The sequence below is a fragment of the Rhinolophus hipposideros genome (assembly GCF_964194185.1).
Source record: "Rhinolophus hipposideros genome assembly, chromosome: 12".
NCBI classification, from domain to species: Eukaryota; Metazoa; Chordata; class Mammalia; order Chiroptera; family Rhinolophidae; genus Rhinolophus; species Rhinolophus hipposideros.
The window spans coordinates 44394235-44412440 of NC_138058.1; the positions used below are offsets into that span (position 1 = coordinate 44394235).

Sequence of the window (18206 nt, forward strand, 5' to 3'; positions counted from 1 at the left end):
CAAAATACTATTTTGAGGACCTGTTTTTAGACTTTGTTGTTGGAACAAACCATAACTAATCTCTCATAATTTCTCAATTCTTAGGCTGGAGCTAGGTCATTCACCTTATTCATTGTTTCACTTATTTATTTAACAAATATTTTTTGTTTGCTTCATATGTGCCAGATCTATCTTGGGAATAATTCTCCATAATTTTAGAAGGCAACAAAAAGTAATGGGTGTGCATATAAATGAATTCTTGAACTTGAAGGTAGGACGAAGTGATGCAGTTCCTGTATGGGTTTTTATTTTGTATAAAGTAGTATGTAAGTCATCATAGCCCAACACTAGTGATGATTTCTGGGGGAAATACCTTGAATTTAGTAAAATTAAAGGGTCTCCATAGAGGAGAGCCAACATTTATTGAGTAACTTATTGGGCTAAACACTGTGGAAGAATATAAAGGGGCCTTGCCCTCAGAGCTTATAATTTTGTTATGAAAATATTTTATAAATAAGACAAACAAATGAGAAACAGAAACTCATAGACACAGACAATAGTTTAGTGGTTACCAGAGGGTGAGGGGGGTGGGGGGTGGGAGATGAGGGTAAGGGGGATCAAATATATGGTGATGGAAGGAGAACTGACTCTGGGTGGTGAACACACGATGGAATTTATAAATGATGTAAAACAGAATTGTACACCTGAAATCTATGTCATTTTACTAACAGTTGTCACCCCAATAAATAAATAAATAAAAGAAAATATTGTAATATACCAAAAAAAGTAACTAGCATAAGACATCTATGATATGGTAAAGAATATATGGTGTATATACAGTATTATAGTAGTTCAAAGGATGAGAACACTAATGACTAGAGATTTTTTTTAACTTTTTTCTTTGCTTCTTATTACAATAATGGCCAAGTGATCTTTTCAGAATGACCACTTTGTAAATAAATGCCTTCTGGCACTGCACCTTACTCTCTGAACAGTCAGTGGTAATTTATTACGAGAACTGGAAAGAAATTTAGCACAGATTCTTTACTTTAACATAAATAATAGCTTAATATAGTTCTTTTAGAACTGAACTTGGAATGCTTTAGAGCAGGACAGTGTTTATGAATGAGAAGCTGAGGTTATTGTGGCATGGCGTGATTCAAATCATATAGATTCATGTAGTTATTTGCTGTGAAGTTCAGACTGCAGCTGACTTAACCAACACCTTTTCTTTTCTGTTATTACCTCCAAATTTCTTACTTTTTAGTCTTTAATATTTGCTTTATTGATGGTGAGAAGGAAAGGATTCCAGGTGGGTGGGTATCTGTAATAATAATATCTATAGATTTTAAACAGGAGTGCAAGTGGGGTGAGAGGATTGTATAGGATGAAAAGTTTGAGAATGTACTTTTGAGTATTTTAGAAACGGACTGACCGACTGCTATCATAAACCAAGCTGAGAGGTATATATCACCCCCACGTGCGTACTTACTATGAACATATTAAAATGTAACACAAAACAAGAGCAAAATTGTAAATGCATAGCTAAACTCTAAGGAAGGAAAGAAGAGAAGAAATTCCCAGGTGCCAGAAATGAGAGAAATCAAATCAAAGCAGTAAGTAGGAACTGGTGCTGCTGTATAAAATAGCACAGGGGCCGTTTGGTCCTGTATATGTGTCCTAACAGGTCTGGGGGTGGAATTTTAGGGCACATGAGGGAATAGGAGATGTGGCCTTGGGCCTTTTCAAAATAGTGGTAGCACTGAGACCAGGCATGCGACCTAGGACCTGAAACAACTTCCCTACCTGTGTGCATAGATTTTGTAAAAGTCCAATGATAGAACAATCTGAAAGAAAATATAAAATAAGTGTGTGTGAAATGATTAAAAGATAAAAAAAGGAAATGAAGTGTAATGAAGTAACAGGCCAGTATGAAAAGGAAACAAGACTCGAAAAAGAGAACCAAAGCAACTTTTAGAATTTAAAAATATATCTACGGCCATACCACCCTGAACGTGCCCGATCTCGTCTGATCTCGGAAGCTAAGCAGGGTCGGGCCTGGTTAGTACTTGGATGGGAAAATTTAAAAATATAATTATGGACATTGGCTTTAGATGGGTTAAATATCAATTAGATATTCTCACTTTGGCTTAAAAGGAAAGAAAATCTAGCAATAAATGGTTTTAGAAGAACTAAATTTAAAATGTACATGACCCAAGAGTAAAAGTTGAAAATACAGGTTTGAAAAGGTACTAGGGTGACATAAAACAAAACAAAAAGCTGTTAGGAAAATATTATCAGCCAAAAATAGATTTTTAAGGCAAAAAGCACTATTAAGCATAAAGAGAGCCGTTGCTTAAAAAGAGTAATTCACCAGGAAGAAATAAAAGCCTTGAACCTGTGTGTCCAAATAACATCTCAAAGTATACAAAGCAAAAATTTAAATAATAAAAATAAAGGGACTACCTACAGATAAAGTGGGAGGTTTTAGCACATTTCTTTCAGAAGCCAGTGTACAAATCAGACACTACACTGCCCCCGACAGAAGTAAAAGGCATAGAATATTTGAACATGCAATTAACAGACTTGATATTTTAGATATGTTTAAACTTTTACAAATAGAATGTAGACGTCCTTTTCAAGTACACGTGAAATGTATAGAAATTAACCGCATATTAAACTACAGAGGGATGACCCCACAAATACTCAGGCACTTCACACTTGCTATGTATTCCGACTACAGTGTAGTATATAGAACACTTGCTTGGTTTTCCAAGTTTTGTTTGAGTGATGTAAATAGAATAACATTTAAATGAAATAAAAGCTAAAACAGTTATTGAACTCTTAATGTGAGCCAGGCATACTGCTGAGTGTTTTCCATGTTATTCCATTTAAATCCTTTTAGCAGTCCTGTGAATTATAAGATACTGTTATCATTTTTAATAGGTGAGAAAATGTAAGCTTAAATAATTTGCCCAAGGTCTGCTGTTGGAAAAACCTCTTTTAAAATAGTGTACTGTTACAACCACCTTTTGAAAATACCTCTATTACTGTAAAATATAGCCAGGTAGAGAAACTGACATAAAAGAAATTTGTTAAATTATTGTTAAAATGTTGAATTATTATAAGGTTAGTATTGTAATGCCAACAGGTTAAGAAATATTACTTTGCCAGCCACTGCAGAATACTTTTATGTGCCCCATTCCAATTATAACCCTTTCCTTCCCCGCAAAAGGCATTTATTTACATTATAATCTTTTTTTGTTTTTTTAAGAATAATTTTAATACCAAAGTGTGCGTTCTTAAACAATATGCTTTAGTTTTGTTTATTGTTTTCCCATGCAATTTATTTGTTGAAGAAACTGTTATTGTTTGTAGAGTTTGTTACAGGTTTGAGGAGATTCAGATTTGATGTTTTTGTCAAAACTTCATAGGTGGTGGTGTGTTCTTTCATTAGGAGATATATAAAGTCTATTGGTTGTTGTTTTTATGATATTAGTTACTATTGATACTCGGTTAAATCCATTAACTTTTATTAGAGTTCTCAAATTTTTCTTATTTTTGTCTTCATTTATTGCTAGAATTTTTCTGTAGAGTAGCTTTCCCTTCATCTAATACTTGATTACCTGGTGTTTCCGTTTATGTAAAAGAGGAAGAATAATTGTTTGATTATTTTCCACTATTTACCAGTTTTCAAAATGATGAGTTGGTTTTCACTAGCATCTTTCAAAGTAACCATTTTTTTCTTTTTTTTAAGTATCATCATAAACTCACCGATTTAAATACATATTTTTAAAATATATTTCTTTTAGTTCATTCCAGTTATTGTTACTGATGCTCAAATTGTCCCATTTTTGGTCATTGGAACCTCTTCAAATTGGCTCCCTGCCTTCCTGGAGTTTATGTTGAGTAAATATATACGTACGTTTATATGTATGTATATCCTTAAACTATACACACACCTCACACTCGAAACACATTGTTCTATGCATTTTGAGTTTTAAACATGCTATATATTAGAGATAGTTCCTGTCAGTCTATATAGAACTGCTTTATATTTTGTAATGACCCCATAATAGTCTGTTGCATAGCTACACCATAGTTTTTTATTCAGCAAACCCTTATGATGAACATTTTGATTATTACCCTTTAGTATTACAAACAGTATGCAATAAATATCTTCTTGTACATACTGCTTTGCCTACATGTGTAAATACAGCTGCAGAATCACTGGAAATGGAATCACTAAGTAATAATAGCTATTGCTAAATTACTCTTCTTAGAGCAATTAAGAACTGTTTTTTCTCTCATATTATCCTTTGATAATGTGATCAAACTTTTTGAACTTTGATCATCTACATAAAAAAACTCATAATTTCTATTAGCATTTCATTTCTATTTCCTTAATTCTGAATTATCTGTTTGTGTCCTTGCCTTGGCCCAATTTTAAATTGAATTATTGATTTTTTTTTTCCTATTAATTTGTCAGCACTCAGATATAATAAGTATATTATTACCCTTTGGTGACATGTGTTGCAAATATTTTTTCCTAATTCTGTTGCTTCTTTTGACTATGTTTGAGGTGTTCATTTCCAAGCAGAACTTTTATATGTTACTCAAATTTATTAGTTCTTTTTAAACAATCCAAACTTAAGAGAAGAGTTAGAAATACAGTACAAGTAAGTTTTTTTCCTTGAACACTTCAAGAGTGAGTTGCCAGCCTGTTGTCCTGTCACCTCCTAATAGTTTATATTTCCAACAAACAAGGATATTCTGCTAAATAACAATACTACAAGCTATTAAAATCAGAAAATTAACATTGACACATTACTGTCTTCTAATCTTTACAACCCCATTCAAGTTTCAGTATTTGTCCTAATGGCCTTTTAGCAAAAGGATCCAGTTATCCAGTTCAGAACCACATGTTACATTTATTTGCCATATCTCCTCAGTATCCTTCAGTCTGGAACAGTTCCTCAGACTTCCCTTGATTCATGACTGACAGTTTTAAAGGTGATTCAAAACAAATTAGAACAAATTTGATTTGTCTGACATTTCCTTGCAGTTAGATTTAGGTTATGTACCTTTGTCAGGAATATCATAGAGGTGACGCTATGATCTTGTATGCTCTCAAGTGGCACCCAGTTTCAATTTGTCCTATTAATGATGTTTACTTTGATCACTTGATTAAGACAGACTGATTGGCATCTCTACTATAGAGTTACTGTTTTTCCCTTTCTACTTAATAAGTATTTTGTGGGGGAAGTACTTTAAACATCCTCTTCCCTATCTAAACTTTGAAATTAATCATTTATAGCAGTATGAATTTATGAGCTGCTGTTTCTTCAGTGGGTTATAATCCCTTTACTGTCATGAATTTTGATGCTCCAACATAATTTTACTAGTGGATGATCGTTCAGGCTGACTTGTGTGTCCTTTTATATGTCTTCATCATTTTTTCACCACTTTCTTGTTCCACAAGCTATTCCAGGCTCAACTTGTATTTCCCCCAACCTGGAATTGGCCATTTCTCTAGGGAGCCCCTATTTTTTTATGGAAAACATTATTCAGAAGCCAAGATCCAAATGTTAGTCATGCTTATTGCTATTGGAGTGTCACTGCTTTTATATTTTAACTCTTCTCTGCCAGAAACCTGGCTTCCATTATCCTATTTAATTATTTGATCAATCCCTCTACTGCATGTAACCAGTCTAACAGTTCTACGATCCCCTCTCCTCTGTGATGCCTTCTCTCCTTGCTCCGTCTGACTCTTCATTCCAGGCCTCCGCTCTCCCCCATGCCCCACTCCTTTCCCCCACATATACTTCCTTCTTTCCCCTCTTGAGCGCCAATCAACTCTATGTGGACACCCTTTTCATTTTACTTGATATCTGATATCCTAAACCAAGCTGTCCCTCTCCATGGACATCCTCCTCATCCCGCTTTGACTTTGACTCCTCTTGCCAGGCTGTCCTTCTCAACCCTCTTGGTCTCTAACCATGTAGTACTCATCAGGTCAACATCCTCCTCACCTTTTTGTTTAATGTCCTCCAAGTTTTGTGTCATACATTGAAAGAGCTTCTCCACTTTAACATTATAATTTGTTTCTTCTGTTTTCTTCTAGTGATTTTGGTCTATTTTGAAATTTATTTTGAAGTGAATGAAATAGAAGTCCAACTTTTCTTTCAGATGGTTATCATCTAGTCATCTGGAATTTTATATAAAAGTTGTATTCCCTCCCCCTCCCAAAAAAAAAATTACAAAGTTTTTTTAAAAGTTCACTACATCCATAGAACTTTCTTTTTAATGGGTGTCATTTTTCATATTGCTTTTGTTTATAACAGATGATGATGTGCCTGCAGATATGGTTGCAGAAGAATCAGGTCCTGGTGCACAAAATAGTCCATACCAACTTCGTAGAAAAACTCTTTTGCCGAAAAGAACAGCGTGTCCTACAAAAAGCAGTATGGAGGTAAATTAAATGTAACTGCTTTTCTTTTTGTAATTAAATAGTTAGGAAACATACAAAAAAGAGAATATCATCATTTTGTGGAAGTAATGATTATGTATGGTAAAAATATTTGCTTATTATAAACTAATTAGTTTTCATTTTGTTTTTGAAGGGTGCCTCGACTTCAACTACAGAAAACTTTGGTCATCGTGCAAAACGTGCAAGAGTATCTGGAAAATCACAAGATCTGTCAGGTATTTCCTATGGGAAAACTAAGAGATAGGGTCAAATAATTTTTAAAAACTTTTGTTTGATACCAAAAAATTAAAATTAAATGTAGTTTAGTGTTGCATTTGGGATTGAGAAAGTGATTGACAGAATAAATACGACAACTCTGATGTCTCCCTATTTGACTTCGTTACATAAAAATACTTTCTATGTATTTTCACCAGTTTCTGAAATGGTACATAATAGCTAAAAGAAAGAATACTTATGTAAAGATAAAAGAAGATAAATGTGTGTCATCTATGAAAGCTATTCGTTAGATAAAATGAAAAATACGTTCTTTGAATAATGAGAAAGTCATTGCTAATACGATAAATAGATTCCATATATTTTGTTTGCTAATCTCTTTATAGCGGCACCTGCTGAACAGTATCTTCAGGAGAAACTTCCAGATGAAGTGGTTCTAAAAATCTTCTCTTACTTGCTGGAACAGGATCTTTGTAGAGCAGCTTGTGTGTGTAAACGCTTCAGTGAGCTTGCTAACGATCCAATTTTGTGGTAAGTGAACATTTATTTCTTATTATCTTGAGATACATTATTTGCTGTCCAGAATGCTAAAGATAGTAGGAAAGTTGAAGTGTGAGTTGGCGGTTACAATTAAGTAGAACAAAATTAGATTGCTTATAAATTCTAAGTTACCAGTTTACCACAAATGTGAGTGGTCATTCTAGGTAATATTTAAAAAACAACAAATGAAGTGCTTTCTCTGCTGTTTATCATAAGTTAATAGCAACTGAGTGATTTGTGAAATGTTTTTCGTTTAATTGCTCTTTAAAACTAGAACTAAGTCAATTTAAACAGCTAACTAATTAAATCTGATAGTTTAGTGAGAATGTAGGTTATGTACATCACTTTTGAGAAATACTTTGATAGTTGTATTCATGAACCTTAAAATATGAATGTCCTTTGAGCCAACAATTCCACTTCTGAAATTTTTTTTGCCTTGTGTACAGATTTTTCATAACAGCATAGTTAATAGTGGGGGAAATTGGAAATAATGTCTAGCACTAAGGGAATGGACTAAGTGAACAATGTAATGTCTACTTGGAGGGTTGGGGAATAGTCATGAACAGTGATTTTTACAGAGTTTTTAATAACATGGGAAAATGCTATGTTATAAAAAGTGAAAAGAGCAGAATACAAAATTTTGTATGCTATATAAATCACAACTGTGATAAGTGAAACTATCTGTAGATAAAGACTGGAAGGAAATATAGTAAATAATTAATAATGTATATATTGAAAGTATAGGTTATCTCTTTAGACTTATTTCTGTATTGTACAGCAGCTTCTATGTTGCTAAAAATAAGGTATATATCTTAAATTTAAGAAAGGAAATTATATTTGAGTTAGTAAGGAAAAGGATAATGGAGAACAGAAGGAACACTTTGCTTTGTACAGGAAGGGATTATAGTTACTATATCACACCATTTCTAAGATTTGATGATTATGATAGGATATAAATGAACTGAAGATATAAGAAGAGTTAAGTTTGAAGTATTCTATTGAAAATTGTCCTTTTTAAAAACTGCATCAGGCTTTTACAGTAAGGGTGGCTTACTACCCCCTTTTTATCGATACTTTATTTTTTTGAGTAGTAAACTATTTTTTATATGCAGTTATATATTTTTAGACAAAAAAATATATTTTTACGTTTAAAATTCTGTTTTTTATATTCTTACAGGTTTTTGAAGCCTCCAATAATTTTTTGTAGTTGTTTAAAGGACATTTTATGAAGAACTCATTTAATTCCTTTCTCTCTCCAGGAAACGATTATATATGGAAGTATTTGAATATACCCGCCCTATGATGCATCCTGAACCCGGCAAATTCTACCAGATTAATCCAGAAGAATATGAGCATCCAAATCCCTGGAAGGAGAGTTTCCAGCAGTTGGTATGAAATAGAAATAGAAAACACTGATTTATATTATATATGTGTAAATAAAAATTCCTTTTTAAAAAAATTTAAACTCAGGGTTTCAAGCCAATGAAAATTGATCACCAAAAAGTGCTTAATTCTTTTCACTACTGACATACTTATAATAATTTAAACAGTGGCAGTAAACATCAGTAGCCTCAGAGCAGTTACACTTTCTATGGGTCTGTTTGAACTTACACTTAAATTATTAGTATTCAGTGGTTGTTGCAAAGTTTCACATTTAGCTTAATTTTCACATGGTTCTTTTATGAGTGGTTCTCAACTGATGTGATTTTGCTCCACAAGGGACATTTGGCAACATCTGGAGACATTTTTGGTTGTCACAACTGGAGAAAAGGATGCTAGTGGTATCTATTTGGTAGAGGCTAGGAAAGCTGCTAACCATCCTACAATGCACAGCACAGCCCCCACCACGAAGAACGATCTGTCCCAAAAAATCAGTAGTGCTGAGATTGAAAAACTGTGTCCCTTTTTACTGGATATTACTGAGTCATAAGTTGTTCCAAATTTTACATTGCACTGATAGAAAACTAATTGGAATAATTGATGAATATTTTATTAAAATGTTCATATAGTGCTAAATTAATTTAGAATATAATGTTTCTTTTCCCTTTTTTTTTTTTTGACATGTTAGTATAAAGGTGCACATGTAAAGCCAGGATTTGCTGAACATTTCTACAGTAACCCTGCAAGATATAAAGGAAGAGAAAATATGTTGGTATGTTTGATCTGTATTTTTATAAGACTTAAAATGGTAATCTTGGTAATCTCTGTTCTATACTGACACTTCTTTTTTTGTAGTATTATGATACAATTGAAGATGCCCTTGGTGGGGTACAAGAAGCTCATTTTGATGGACTTATCTTTGTTCATTCTGGAATATATACTGATGAATGGATATATATTGAATCTCCAATCACCATGATTGGTGCAGGTATTTTGAAATGCATCGTCATTAGAATTTTAACATTTTATTTATTTACATAATGGGTTTATAAAATGCTAGTGACTTAAAATTCAGATGACCCTTGATAATACCTTAATGGTGGGAAATAATAGAAGTAAATATGCATATTTTATATGATGGAAATGAAAACAGTGTTCAGAAATAACAGGTGTATCTATTTCATTTTTGGATGTGTATATATATTTTTCCCCCTTTTTTCTACCTCCCCTCACCCCAGCACATAGACCTTTTTTAAGAATACACTACATAGACCTTTTTAAGCCAGTTCAAGCCATTGTTTCTCAGTCTTGTATAGGACACAGCTTCCTGGCCCGTGCTGGTATTATGAGCCTTGCGCCCCCCCTCCCCCCACTGAGCCACTCTGTCACTGGTCATTGGTCGGCCACTCACAGCAGCTCACGGCAGCTCTCGCTGGCTGCCGGCCGCTCACACTGGCCACCTATGTGCTCATGGCAGCACATAGCAGCCCGCGGCAGCTCTTGCCAGCCACTCACGCTGGCAGCTGGCCACCAGCCGCTGGCCACCGGCCGCTCCTGGCAGTACACGGCAGCACACAGCAGCCCACGATGACCTCTGGCTGCTCATGGCAGCTTAGCTCCAGGGAGAGCCATTGTTCACAATCTAATTAGCTGTAGAGGGCTCAGCTCACTAGCCCATGGGGTAATCGAACCGGCGACCTTGGAGTAAGGAGCACTGCGCTTAAACCACCTGAGCCACCAGGCCAGCCCTAGTTGTGTATATTTCTTAATGTCAGTACTTTGTCCAACTGCCTTAGTTATACATTAAGAAAAGAAAAATATTAAAAAAAAAAAAAAAGAAAAGAAAAGAAAAATATTTGTTTTTTATTTGAAAAGAAAGATGCTACTGTTTTTATTGCTGTGTTTTTAATGAAACATGCTTTTAATGAAACGTGCTTTTTAAACATTTTGGAACTATTTAGAAGCTATTTTTATGCTCAAGTTTCTAAGAATACATGTAATAAAATATTTATTGAACACTATCCAGTCATTTGAAGATTTGTTTTGATTTTTTAAAGAATACAGTACATAGACGTTTTTAAGATGGGTAGTAATTATGTTAATGAAATTTGCATTTACTGCCCCTTCTGCTTTCCTCCCCCATTTCTACCATGAAGACTAAGGGGGAAGGGTGTAATAAATTTTTGCCTATTGATTTTTATTACTTTTAAAGTCAAGGCCAGTTTTGGAAATAAGTTTAAATAAAGACGTTTCTTTCTCTTCCTACTCATTGTCCCCTTCTTTACTCTCCCTGAACCTCTTTTTCTGGTGCTGCTGGTGATTTTTGTTTCCACCAGAAACCATTTTTTAATATGCCGTTACATGTGATATTAAATACTACTTGTAATTGAATCTTAGAAGTATTATTATATGTTGATTTGAGTATAATGATACTCAAATAATACCTGCCATAAATATGACTGCCTGTAGTAAAGGCCAATGAAACAGTCATCGATAAAATGAGTATTAATCCTCTCTGCTCAATGCTTTTTAGAAGTTCTCCCTCCAAAACAAGTACCCAACTTAAAAACAATAAAAAGTGTTCTACTGAATTACTAATTTTGTGACAAAGTATTTTTACTGATTAAAAAAGTAATTTTTAAATTTCCATTTCATCTGACTGATAAAGATAACATACTTTAAAATATCTTCTCCACAGCACCTGGAAAAGTAGCAGACAAAGTTATAATTGAAAACACTAGAGATTCAACCTTTGTTTTTATGGAAGGGTCCGAAGATGCTTATGTTGGATATATGACAATAAGGGTAAGAGATGTTAAGATTTAAAATATGTATGTTGAAATCTTTAAGACAGTGGTTGTTTATTTCAAACACAATTTCTACTTTTCAGTTTAACCCTGATGACAAATCTGCTCAACATCACAATGCACACCACTGCTTAGAAATTACAGTAAATTGTAGCCCTATTATCGATCACTGTATCATCCGAAGTACATGTACAGGTTAGTGTTTCCTTTATGGTTTATTATAAAGTGAGTCACTGTGTTGCCCAGTAGGTTTTTAAATAAATTATTTTTCTCACAGTTGGCTCTGCAGTATGTGTTAGTGGTCAAGGAGCATGTCCCACTATCAAGCACTGTAATATCAGCGACTGTGAAAATGTTGGACTTTATATAACAGATCATGCACAGGTATTTTTTTAATTTTGTGGGTTTTTTTCTTCTTTAATTTTTTTAAAGCTCTACTAATGTTTATTTCTGATTAATTATTGTAGGGAATATATGAGGATAATGAAATTTCCAATAATGCTTTAGCAGGGATTTGGGTTAAAAATCATGGAAACCCAATTATTAGACGGAATCACATTCATCATGGACGTGACGTTGGTGTGTTCACATTTGATCACGGCATGGTAAGTACATTTATTCTTAATAGAAAAACTGACCTCATATCAGTTAAATTTCAGATAGGTTTCAGCATTTTCTCATCACCAAACTACTTGAATTGAAAAGTATAGGTTTAAAAGAGATTTCAACATTATATGAAATCAGTATGCAATATTTATTCTGTAAATTCATGGCTTTAACATTATATACATGTAGAAAAGATGGAGTCCTTAGGGTATTGACTGATGTGATCTTTGAGGGGAATAAGGTCTAATCCAGTACTTCTCAACTCTGTGCATAAAAATCATCCAGATATAATCAGAATTTTCAAGGATCAGACCTAGGATATACATTTGTAATAAGCACTACAAATGAGTTTAATACAGGTTGTTTATAAACTGACTGCACATTGAGAAGTAATGGTTTCATCATTAGTTTGACTTACATTTTATTTAGTAAGAGATACAGTGATGATAAAATACCAGTTCTAAACCTGTTAACACTGCAGTTAATTAGGCATCTTTATGGATGATATTGTGTTTTATAAATATTTTATGTCATTTTATACAATTTTCTAGAAACACGACTTTGAGCTCTTTTAGGTCACTATTTCAAAATAATGTTCTTGGGTGTCTATTCAGGTATTCTTTTCATTTAATGTCTAATTTTTGTTGAGGTAATTTTCAAGTCCTAGTACAGTGTTGGCAACATTTTTTGATAAAGAGCTAGCAATGGGAGAGGAGGTGGTGATGGTGTCACATAGGGTTATGATGAAGTTTTATTGCCATTACCTGGTAGTAATCAATTACATGGTATTAGAAACATTCGATTCACATATGCAAATTATCAGTTAGTGAAGGAAATTTTCATTGTTTGTGCCAAAACCCTAATGCAGAACTCTTTTGAAACTGAACTAGACCATGAGGATAGTACCCTTTTTTCTAGTTATAAATAGACCTAAACAGTTTCAGACTATCCAGTTCATCATCATTCCTGGGGTAATTGTAATATGAGAAAAATAATTGGCTTACAAGTCAGGCTATAGCATGGGTTCTGTTGATAACAACAGACTGGAGATGACCATTTGCCCTTCTCCAGCTGGAATAAAGAAATTGACATTTTGTTGCAAATTTTAGCTGTTTTGTCCAAGGAGGTGGTAGATCTGGAGTTTGGGCAAAGGTATGGAAGATGTGAAAACATAAGACTATTGAGACTCTGCCTTCCCCTAGAGGCCTGTATTGGTTATAGTTCCTAAATAGACGCTTATTTTGTAATGGAACTGCACATTTAGTATAGTAAAGCCATATACTATGCTAGTATTTCTTTGCCTGTGCTGGCTTTGGACTTTGCCCTAGAGTTACATACAATTCAAGTATCATAATTATGCATTCCTCTAGTCTCACTCACAAATGATTTGAGGTTCCAAGATAATTTTAACCAGAGCAAATGTCATTTTTAAAAGACCTATAATGATGGTCACTTAGTAAAGTTCATCATAATTTATTCCTCATCATACACCACTAATACAGTTTGTTTCTGTTTTTAAGATTTGTGTTTATAAATTTTATAACTTTTTTTCAACAACTTTAGGCAATGCTACAGATAGATATTCCCATTAAGATTTAATAAAGAGATTTGTAAGGTATTGTAGATTTGTAAAGGAAGTATCAAAATGAAGCATATCTTGAACCTATCATCTGTTTTAGTATTGTGTCACAAGCCTTTAAAATCCTTTGGTAGAATGTTCTTCCATTCCAAGTACAGCAGGTCCTTGAATAACGTTTTGTTATAATGTTGATGAGAAAAGAAAAATCAATTCCAGGCTGGGGCCACTGTAGATGCTGAGTTGCACATTTCTCCCCATGTCTGTGTGGGTTTTCTCCGGGTGGTCCAGTTTCCTTCCACATCCCAAAGATGGACATGTTAGGTTAATTAGTATGTCTACATGTTCCAGTCTGAGAGAAAAGGGAGGGAGAGAGAGAGACACAGAGAGACAGAGACAGAGGCAGAGACAGAGCGAGAACGCCTGGTGATAGAAGAGCATCCTTCAAGGGTTGGTTCCTCCTTGCACTCTGAGCTGCTGGATTAGGCTGTAGCCACCCGACACCTTGAATAAGCAGGTTGGAAAATAATTAGTCTTGTTTTTAGTCTTTCTTAAATGTATGTATAGCTCACATTTACTTCATTGTCTAATACAAGTGTTTTGAGTCTTCATTTAGAATTTTAGTGATGTTTTCGTGACTAGAAATATGCCATAGGAACTTAACTCTTGTTTATATCAGTTAGCCTGTGGTAAAGTTGTTTTTGTTTTATGTAGTTTTGCTTAAAGTTGCAGTTTCCAAGAACCTATCCACCACATTGACTAAGGACTTAAATGTATTGTTTTGGCTAATCTTTGTATTGGTAGCCTGTGATTGGTTGGATAACCTTTTTAAAATTTGACTTGTTTTCTGTAGAACTTCAAAGAACATCAGAATAAACATTTAAACTAGTTTTCTGTATTGTCCTCTATCTTTATATTTATATTTGTTTGTTCTCTGAAATTGTCTTTTCCTTGTCTGTGACATACTTAAAATCTAAATTTTTGTGTTCATAGGAATGAATCATAAAAGATTTTCTATTTCATTTTCAAGAAATTAATTTTTTATAAAAAATAACTAGCATAAAAGATACCTCTAGGATTTAAAAGGGTATGACTTTGGAGTTTCTCATTGTTAACTGCATGTTTAAACTTCAGAATAAAGTATGAACTCCCCCTATGAAAAAATGAGGAAATAAACATATTTACATTTCAACTATTTCTACCTCATTATTTATGTTCTTATTTTTATTTTGTGAAGGTTTATAATATTTACATTCCTATAGTTATTGGTCTGTGTTTACTCTATATTTATTTGCCTTTAGTCCTTTTATCACAGTTTCTCCGTTCCTGAATTACTTTATTTTGATTTATTCTTGGTATGGGTGAGGTTTGTCATCTAGCCATTTTTTTTTTGTTTATTTTTAAAAGAAGGGTTTATGGATATTGTAGCTTGAATTCTTGCCACTTGAGAATGCCTACCAATTACCTTTTAACTTGGCTGAGTGCCATTTTGATTATACCTGTACTTTCCCTCAGAATTCCAGTCATTTTTACATTTCTAAGATTGAGTGTGCCTGAGAATCTGAGATTATTAAAATTGTTGTTGTTATTGTTTTTTCTTTCTAGTAGAGATGTGCTTTTCTGCTTCTGTATTTGTATGTGGGTTTTGTTGTTAATGTATTTTACTTTTACCATTTCTCTATTCCATATGTTCCTTTCTTTAGAAACTTGGCTGTGTTCTCTATTATTTCTGTTTCTGTGTATCTATGTTCTTTTCCTTTAAGTTTTGTGTGATTTCTTCAAATCTGTGTCTCCATAGTTTTGTCTTTTTCTGTGTTGTTTCCAGTTGGTTTTATCTCTAATTTTTTAAATGTATTTTTGTTTTATGGAATCTTTCTAACGTATATAAAAGTAGAATAGTATAATGAATTACCACATACCCATCTTCAACCTTCAACAACTCAATTCATGGCCAGTTTTGTTTCATTTATACCTCCTCACTCACTCCTTATGCTCTTCCTTGTTCTCTGGATTATTTTGAAGGAAATCCCGGACATCATCATGTCATCTGTAAATATTTCAGCATGTATTTTTAAAAAGTAAGGATTCTCTCTTTCTTTCACATAATCACAATTGCCAATCTCCTAAAAATAATTTTCTATCAATGCTCACAGTTCCCTGATTCTTTTTGTTAAATATTCAATCCATTGCAGACTGTTATTTTGGTAAAATAAAATTAAAATGTCATAGCAGTGCCAAACTGTTGTAAAAATTTTTGAGACATTTACTCTAAATTTATTAATTTAGCTCATGACATATTGATAGATGACATTTTCTCCATGTTGAAATCTGGCTGTCCTTTCTCTTCTCCTTTTACTCTACTTTGGATAGTTTCCCTTAGCTAGGAAACTTACGATTATACAATAGAAATTGCACATTGGTGTAGTGAGTTTTCTTTAGATTTACTTCTTGTGCCTAGGTTATTTCTGTGAAAATAACCCAGTTATATTCATAGAAACAAAATAAAGGAAAAGTGTTTCCTTCTCCTATGTTCTATTCATGCCACTAAATCTCATCACTTTAGTAGATCTTATTAGAACCTTTAGTTATTCGGGAGAAACTACCTTGCTAAAGATTTAGGGTAACATTTGTGCTCTGAGCACCCTCCTCTTCCTTATCTATATTTCATAGCATTTGGCAAGTATTCTATAGATCCGTTTGAGGTTACAGAAGTTTATGTCAATGAAGATAGCATATTTTTTATCCCTGTTTTTTATTCTTTTTTGATTTTTGGAGAGTTTAAGGAGAAACTCTTGAATGCCTTTTGCTTTGTCAAATTTAATAAAGAATATTTATTTTCAAAATTTTTAAATAAAATGCTTGGTGTCACCTTTTATTTTTATATGTGTTGAGTTTTTAACTTGATAGAATGATAATTTTCAAGGACTTACAATAATGTGTTTGGCAGAAATTTAGAAATGCTTTTGCCAGCCAAGAAGTTAATGAGCTTTCATTTTAAATATAGAGGAAGCTTAGCAATCTGGTATTTTCTGGTATGAGGAATAAATCACATTATAATGTGGGACAAAATGTCCATGCCTTTGAAGTTCTGTATATGTTGGAGCTTTTCTGGTTTGTATATTAAAAGGCAGAGTTGTTCTGTCTAAATTCTGCTTATAGTTCTGCATTGTTAGACCATTTTGCACTAAGGCATCTCTTAACAAAACATGAATTTCACTAAAATGTATTTTAAAACAAAATTTCATTAACTGAACCCTTTAACCCATAATAATAATAAAGAGAAAAGTTTATAAAATTATAAAACTATAAATTAATCAATTGTTCTTTCTGGATATAATAAAATTACAGTTGTAGCATTATAGAGGCTTCTGTTTTTAAGACGTGAAGAAGAAAATTTTTTGCTGCTTTCTTTTATCAGAAGTTACCTTAAAACAAAAGATACAGATTACAAACTCCATTGTTGATAGAACCAGCAGACATTTTTAACCCTTAATCTAAACTAAATATGGTAAATGACCTTGCGCCTATGACCAGGGCAACCCAGTCCAGATTAGAGCAGGTTATAAAACCTGAGTATACTTAGGGAGGTAAACTGGTAAACCTAATGTGAATGTAAATATATTAGGAGGTGACTTAAACAGCTGGTAGCAAGTTTAGGATAGATGATCACTGCAGATCTAAGCAAAGGAGAAGAATAAGATAATTACTAATTTCACGGAAAATAAAAAGTTGTGCAGCAAAGAATATATAATTATACTTTATGGCTCAGCCCTAAATAGCACACTTATCTAACCAAAATTATGACATAACTACAATGGAAGAATACAGTGTGTGAATGTGTGTGATGGAGGATAGAAAGGTAGGAGAGCTCAATTCTCATCTTTCATAATAAGAAAATAGGAGATTATACCTAAAACTGAAAGCTCAAGATAGAACAAAACAAGTCTTTCTTTAAAAATAATGGAAGTAGATGAAAAGAACTAGCTAAAATAATTGAAAGTGTGGGCCTCTGGATAAGGGGAAATAAAGAAAGGGGACTGTTAGCTTAAATAAATTTGTGGATCTAGTTGACTCTTGTGCAAAATTAAAACCTAAAGAAAACAGAGAGAGCATTCCCACATTTGAATAATGTTTAGTCAATATATAGCAAAGCATACTTATAGTACTACCATATGTTTAACTAGTATGTATAGTATGAAAGAGGCCTGTTACTAGAATCCTCGTGGAAGCCCAATAAATAGTACACCTTTCTCTCCCACATTCCAAACAAATAGTAACATAAGGAGGCTGAAATATTATCTTTCTTAACTCTTAAATGTTAAGATGGAAAGATAGAACTTAGAATGAGAACCAAATTGGGTCTGTTTAACTGAACCCCAAAATTAAGTAGGCGTTTACCCACTTAGTCACCAGCAGAGGTTCTGGAGTAGTAGCAGAAGGCATGCTCCCTAAGGGCAGCTCACTTTCATGAGGAAAAGGGAATTGAGCATACCCAGTTTATTCTTTCCCAAGTTTACCAGTTAGATATGTCATGTTACTCCAGGCAGAGACTAAGAGAATAAGTGCTCCCTTCTCAATGATGAAAACATCAGAAAAATGTTGAATTGTTTCAAAA

General features: G+C 33.3%; 1 protein-coding gene across 2 annotated transcripts in view; it reads left to right on the forward strand.

Moving 5' to 3' along the window:
- FBXO11 (F-box protein 11) overlaps positions 1 to 18206 on the forward strand; it is an 81429-nt gene that overhangs the window by 50379 nt on the left and 12844 nt on the right. For both annotated transcript variants that reach the window (XM_081069163.1, XM_081069164.1), the window contains exons 2-11: positions 6324 to 6451; positions 6603 to 6684; positions 7069 to 7213; positions 8482 to 8611; positions 9291 to 9374; positions 9458 to 9590; positions 11301 to 11407; positions 11493 to 11604; positions 11687 to 11793; positions 11877 to 12014. In XM_081069163.1, the coding sequence (XP_080925289.1) occupies positions 6324 to 6451; positions 6603 to 6684; positions 7069 to 7213; positions 8482 to 8611; positions 9291 to 9374; positions 9458 to 9590; positions 11301 to 11407; positions 11493 to 11604; positions 11687 to 11793; positions 11877 to 12014 (1166 nt within the window). The remainder of the gene's footprint in view (positions 1 to 6323; positions 6452 to 6602; positions 6685 to 7068; positions 7214 to 8481; positions 8612 to 9290; positions 9375 to 9457; positions 9591 to 11300; positions 11408 to 11492; positions 11605 to 11686; positions 11794 to 11876; positions 12015 to 18206) is intronic.